Below are 6,941 nucleotides of genomic sequence, written 5' to 3'. Positions count from 1 at the left end.
CAGAGGGCGGGGGAGAGCCGGAGACGGACAGAGGGCGGGGGAGAGCGAGAGACAGAAAGACAGACAGACAAAGGGGAGGAGAGAGACAGAGGGGAGGAAAGAGACAGAGGGGAGGAGAGAGACTCAAAAAACACCGCATTGGCCGTAAAATACCAATACACCCGACGGCTGTGAAAATAACAATCCTTTTTAAAGTAACATTTCTCTTTGCAGACAAAGTGCAGTTTAATTACACTGCATGGTTGTTATGAGATTTAGAGCTGGATTCGACACAGGGGGAGTTTCTGAGATCATGACAGAACAGGAGAAGGGGTAAAATGCAGCGAGCAGCGAGGGTCTAGGAGCATTAGGAGCTACAGAGACCAACAGCTTTGAAGAACAAAAGAACTGGGGGTTTGCAGCTTCGAAATCAGAAGGGCTAAATCAGCAATGTTTAAGCAGCACAGCTCTTGGAGTGAACACAGTGCCCTCTGGCTCTCAAAGTATGTTTGCAAATAAAGCAAATGCAACACATAAATTTTAATCTCAGCAAGTTGTTAGCTGGAATGCACTGACTGGGATTGTGGAGGAGGGAGGTTTAATGGAGACATTTGAGGGGGCACTGGATGGTTATTTAAATGGGAACACTGTGCAGGGTTACAGACAAAAGCAGGGGGTTAGCACTGATACAAAATACTCAGAAGCCACCGTGGGTAGTCACGCAACTGATCTTGCTCTGCCTCCCAATAAATTCTGAGAGTCTTTAAAGGAGAATCAACTCATTTGTTTGTTGCACATGAACCTTTTCCCTGCACAGGGAAGTGGGTAGGCAATCTGGGGTGGCATGGTGGCTCAGTGGTTAGCACTGCTGCCTCACAGTGCCAGGGACCCGGGTTTGATTCCACCCTCGGGCGACTGTCTGTGTGGAGTTTGCACGTTCTCCCCGTGTCTGTGTGGGTTTCCTCCGGGTGCTCTGGTTTCCTCCCATAATCCAAAGATGTGCAGGTTAGGGTGGATTGGCCGTGCTAAATTGCCCTGTAGTGTCTAGGGTGGGAAATGCAGGGATAGGGTAGGGGTTGGGTCTGGGTGGGATGCTCTTCAGAGGATTGATGTGGACTCAATGGGCCGAATGGCCTGCTTCCACACTGTAGGGATTCTGTGATTCCAATTAAAAACACACAGAACTGCGGATGCTGGAGATCTGAAACAAAAACAGAGGATGCTCGAAAAACCTCAGCAGGTCTGACAGCATCTGTGGAGAGAGGAACATCAGCACCTGCTCAGCAATAACCTGCTCGATGATGCCCAGTTTGGGTTCCGCCAGGACCACTCGGCTCCTGACCTCGTTACAGCCTTGTTTCAAACATGGACAAAAGAGCTGAATTCCAGAGGTGAGGTGAGAGTGACAGCCCTTAACATCAAGGCTGCATTCGACAGAGTGTGGCATCGAGGAACCTGAACAAAGCTGAAATCAATGGGTATCGGGGGCAGACTCTGGCTGTTTGGTGTCATACTTGACACATAGGATGATGGTTATGGTTGTTGAAGGTCAGTCAACTCAGCTCCAGGACATCTCTGCAGGAATTTCTCAGGGTAGTGTCCTAGACCCAGCTGCTTCATCAATGACCTTCCCTCCATCATAAGGTCAGAAGTGGGGACGTATACTGATGATTGCACAATGTTCAACACCCTTCATGACTCTCCTCAGATTCTGAAGCAGTCCATCTTCAAATGCAACAAGATCTGGACAATATCCAGGTTTGGGCTGACAAGTGGCAAGTGACATTCACACCACACAAATGCCAGGCTATGACCATCACCAATAAGAGACAATCTAACCACCACCCCCTGACAACCACTGAATCCCCCACTATCAACATCCTTGGGGTTATCATTCTCCAGAAATACAACTGGACTCACCACATAAACAACATCAGGTCAGAGGCTGGGAATCCTGCAGCAAATAACTCCCCTCCTGACTCCCCAAATCCTGTCCCACCATCGACAAGGCACAAGTCAGGAGTGCGATGGAATACTCCCCACTTGCCCTGGATGGGGGCAGCCCCAACAACACTCAAGAAGCTCGACACTATCCAGGACAAAGCAGCTCCCGCTTGATTGGCACCACATCCACAAACATCCCACTCCCTCCACCCCCGATGCTCAGTCACAGCAGTGTGTACCATCTACAAGATGCACTGCAGAAACTCACCAAAGATCCTCAGGCAGCACCTTCCAAACCCACAACCACTTTCATCTGGAAGGACAAGGGCAGCAGATACATGGGAACACCACCCCCTGCAAGTTCCCCTCCAAGTCACTCACCATCCTCACTTGGAAATATATCGTCGGTCCTTCGGTGTAGCTGGGTCAGAATCCTGGAATTCCCTCCCTAAGGGACATTGTGGGTCAACCTACAGCACATGGACTGCAGCGGTTCAAGGAGGCAGCTCACCCCCACCTTCTCAAGGGGCAATTAGGGCTGGGGAATAAATGCTGGGCCCAGCCAGAGATGCCATGTCCCATGAGTGATTAAAAACGAGTTAATGTTTTGAGTATGGTATCAATCACAGGATGCAGAATTTCTGGCTCAGGCAGAGATGGTACTGCTGAAGACATAGGGCTTTGACAGCTCAATAACACACTCTGCATCGGTTGGGGGGTCGGTGGGGGAGGTCTCATTAAAGGACAGAGAAGGTCAGATACCGAGAATATCAGGACTTCCATATGGACAAGCTAGTTTTCATTTACTGTCCACTGGAGAAGGATGCTTTAGCAATTTAATTAAGACTAAGCTTCGCAGGACTCTGGTGTGACAGGGCTGATCACTTCACGACCTCAAACTAGAACAGCAACTGCTGGAAAAGCTCAGCAGGTCTGGCAGCATCTGTGGAGAGAGAAATCAGAGTTAACATTTCAGCTTGATCGACCCATTCTGTGGTAGGGTCACCGGACCCGAAACGTTAACTCTGATTTCTCTCCACGGATGCTGCCAGACCCTGCTGCGGAGCTTTTCCAGCAATTTCTGGTTTTCGTTTCTGACTTCCAGCATCCGCAGTTCGTTTGGTTTTGAGCTGGTGTGGAAATGAACTTCCATTTTCACAACGTGCTGGGAAAGGGGAGCGGAGACTCTGTGAAATGTACAACAAGCAGCTTTCCTCCCACTCACTCAAACTCCCCCCCTCGGCCGTTTAAAACGGAAACCTGTGAGAAAACCTTGTGGAGTGAGACACAGACACTCACCGTTGTCCTGCAGGCTGGGATCCTGCTTCTTGGTCAGCCAATCGTAATTATCACGGACTGAAACGTAGACAAGAGGAGAGAAAAATGTCAAACAGTTCTCTTCGTGATAGTCCTGAAGGCTGCAGAGTGCATGAAAAACAAGTTAGATATGAGCTCCCTATATCTCTCTCTCTCTCTCTCTCTCTCCCCCCCCCCCACCACACCCCATCCCCATCTCATTCACTGTCCCATCTCTCCACAGTCCAGTTCCCTCGCTCCCCTCTCCAAGGTATGAACCTTTCTGCTGCTGGTTAGCTTCCTGACCATTACAGCTCGATCGAAAATTGAGTGGAATTAGCTTTATTCTCACACGAGTACACACTCAAACGTTTACAAGTCACCACTTATGGTGGCACTTTCGGTACAGATTCATGTGGGCAAATTCTTAGAAGAAAAATAAAATTAGAAAAAATAAAAGAAATAAAAAAAATCAGAATTACAGTCCTTCTACAAAAAATAATAAGAACAAAAATAAAATTTAAGACAAAGTTCTGTTAGTCCATTTTATGGCTGTGGGCTAGAGTAGGTCACATCGACAAATCACAGACCAATCAGCCTGCATCTTGCACACTTTCCAATTCACCGCGACAGCTCACACATTTACTCTCTTGCCTCCAGAGGTGGATTCTTTCGTGATTTATTAAAGATTTAAGCTTTACCAGAGGCAGCGTCTGACAGGGATTAGGCCACAGATCATCCACGATCTGACTGGGGAGGGAGCTGGAGAAAACACACCCAGGTACAACACAGAATGAGCAGCTCCACCCCTCGACATAGACAAAAGGCCCAGGACCCTCCGTAGGACCATGAGTAAAATGTGACACCCAGTACAACTGGCAGGTGATGAGAACAAAAAAGGAAGCAGGTTTTCCAAAAGGTGTCTTAGAGGTGGAGAGCGTGAAGGTGCGCACGGGAGTGCGTGATGTATTGAGGTGTAGAGAGGGAAATAGGGAGCTTAGCATCTGTACCAGGGAAAGTACTTATATCTATTATTAGAGGAGGTTACAGCAGGACGCCAAGAAAACCACCATTTAATCAGGCAGAAGATCATAGATCATTGAATCCCTACAGTGTGGAAACAGGCCCACACCGACCTCCTCAGAGCATCCCACCCAGACCCATTACCCTATAACCCACCTAATCTACACATCCCTGAACACTATGGGTAATTTAGCACAGCCAATCCACCCTAACCTGCACATCTTTGGACTGTGGGAGGAAACCACAGCACCCAGAGGAAACCCACACAGACACGGGGAGAATGTGCAAACTCCACACAGACAGTCGCCCAAGGGTGGAATCGAACCCAGATCCCTGGCGCCATGAGGCAGCAGTGCTAACCGCTGAGCCACCATGCTACCCCTTTGTAGAAGGGCAACTATTTAAACATTTCATTAACTGGACAGAAAGTAACATTCACAATAGACAGAGAGGAACTGGGTAAATATGGTGCACTTGGAATTCTAAATGGCATTTGTTAAGTTCAAGATTACCAAAGGGTGCTGTGCACAGTGAAGGGACTGTAGTGTGGATCAAGGATTGGCTAATTAACCAAAGACTGAGAGTTGGGAAAAGGGGGATAGTTTCAGGCAGGCAACTTAAGATATCAGAGTTGGGGCCATAGTTATCTACAATCTACATTAATGACTTAGATGAAGGATGTGAATGGACTATGACAGCAGTAAGTGGGAAGGCCAGCAGTGAGTGTGACCCATAGTCTGAAGGGGGACATGGACTGGTTAAGTAAATGGGCAAAAACATGGTAGGTGGAATATAATATGGGAACATGTGACACTATGCACTTTAGCAGGAGGAATAGAAACTGAACATTAATTAAATGGAGAAAGAAAGCTGGACAGGGTTCAGAAAAGAATTACCAGAATGTTGCTGGGAACGGAAGGTTTGAGTTGTAAGGAAAGGCTGGATGGGCTGGGGCATTTTTCACTGGAGCGTAGGAGGTCGAGAGGTGACCTTATAGAGGTTTATAAAATACTGAGAGGTGTAGAGTTAATGGTAGTTGCCTTTTCCCTATGATGAGGAATAGGGGCACATTTTTAAGATGAGAGGAGAGAGATGTAAAAAAGACATATAAGGTTTGCAAAATAATGAGGGATACAGATAAGGTGAATGGCAGGTGTCTTTTCCCCTGGGGTGGGGGGGATTCAAGACCAAGGGGCACATGTTTAAGGTGAGAGGAGAAAGATTTAAAAAAAGCCATGAAGGACAATCTTTCTTTTAAAAAAAACACAGAGTAGTTTGTGCATGAAATGAGCTTCCAGAGGAAGTGGTGGATGTGAGTACAGTTATAATGTTTAAAAGGCATTTGGATAAGTACATGAACAGGAAAGGTTTGGAGGGGAATGGGACAAGTGCAGGCTGGTGGGACGGGTTTAGTTTGGGAACATGGTTGGCATGGTCTGGTTGGACCAAAAGGTCTGTTTCCATGCTGTATGACTCTAGGAGTGGATAGGATGAGGATGGAGAGAAGTTCAAATGGATAGAGAATGGGTGGTTTGAGGACAGCTTAGAGAACACCAACTTGGCCGAGAGGTAGCAGTGTGACAGACGACCCAGAGTGAATCTGATATTGTAGTTGGTTGGCTCGCTGAGCTGGTTCGTTGTTCTGCAGACACTTCATTATCCTGCTGGGTAACATCATCAGTGCAGCCTCTGATGAAGTACAAAAACACAACAGCGAACCAACCATCCACAACCCAAGCTACAGATCTATTCTAAAACCTTAGACTCTGGTAGTTTAATAACAGCATCATCACAGCAAAGCTGTTTCGCACTCTGAGGCCCCTGGTACCAGTCCACACCAACAGCAGCTGGAAGCTAAAGGACACTGATGGACCACCACCAGCTTCAGGAACCCCCTCAGAAACACAGGCAGCATTCCCAGCAGCCTCCTGCTTGGTCACGCACCTGCTTGGCAGTAACTGTCGTCTGATTTATCCAAACATCGGGTCGTTCCATCACACAGGAGGGAGCGAGGGATACAACAGCCATCAGCACATTGAAACTGACTCGCAAAACATGGCGTTGAACAGTCTGCAATTACAACACAGCAATGTCAGAACGTGGGAGAGGCGAGGGCCGGGGAGGGAGGGGAAAGAGATTGCCAGTGTCACACGACAAACAAACCACACACCGTGGCTGACGTATCCACTGCCTTTTGGAGGGGTGGATTTCCACCGATTTGCCACCTTCCGAGAGCGCGAGAGCACGCGGGAGAGAGCACGAGAGTGCAAGAGCACATGCGGGAGAGAGAGCACATGCGCGCGAGGCAGAGCGAGCGCGCAAGAGCCAGCGAGCGAGAGAGAGAGCACAAGAGAGAAAGAGAGCGCGAGTTCCCTCTTGCGACTTTAATTGGACATCCCCTTTAGTTTTAAAACTGTGGCCCCTTGCTCCCACAGAGGGATCAGTTCACCCCAACCTTCCTGAGCAGCAGCGCAGCCTCCAAAAGTCAAGTAGCCAACTCCTGCTCCATAATCCCACATTCCTACAATCACCCAGCTCCACAATCCCACATTCCTACAAACCCCCGCTCCACAACTCCACATTCCTACAATCCCCCCTCTTCATATCTCCACATTCCTACAATCCCCCCGCTCCACAATCCCACATTCCTAAAATCCCCCCGCTCCACAATCCCACATTCCTACAATCCCCCCGCTCCA

The 6,941-nt window shown here is 48.4% G+C and overlaps 1 protein-coding gene across 1 annotated transcript in view; it reads right to left on the bottom strand.

Moving 5' to 3' along the window:
* LOC125487285 (kunitz-type protease inhibitor 2-like) overlaps positions 1-6,941 on the bottom strand; it is a 31,336-nt gene that overhangs the window by 13,842 nt on the left and 10,553 nt on the right. Inside the window, exons 4-5 of the mRNA XM_048618195.1 lie at positions 6,187-6,312; positions 3,223-3,279 (exon numbers count right to left, since the gene is read on the bottom strand). Coding sequence (XP_048474152.1) covers positions 3,223-3,279; positions 6,187-6,312 — 183 coding nt within the window. The remainder of the gene's footprint in view (positions 1-3,222; positions 3,280-6,186; positions 6,313-6,941) is intronic.

The sequence above is a fragment of the Rhincodon typus genome, chromosome 39, assembly GCF_021869965.1.
Source record: "Rhincodon typus isolate 14 chromosome 39, sRhiTyp1.1, whole genome shotgun sequence".
NCBI classification, from domain to species: Eukaryota; Metazoa; Chordata; class Chondrichthyes; order Orectolobiformes; family Rhincodontidae; genus Rhincodon; species Rhincodon typus.
The sequence above is the reverse complement of the archived record's forward strand: the minus strand, read 5'-3'. Positions and strand labels throughout refer to the sequence as shown.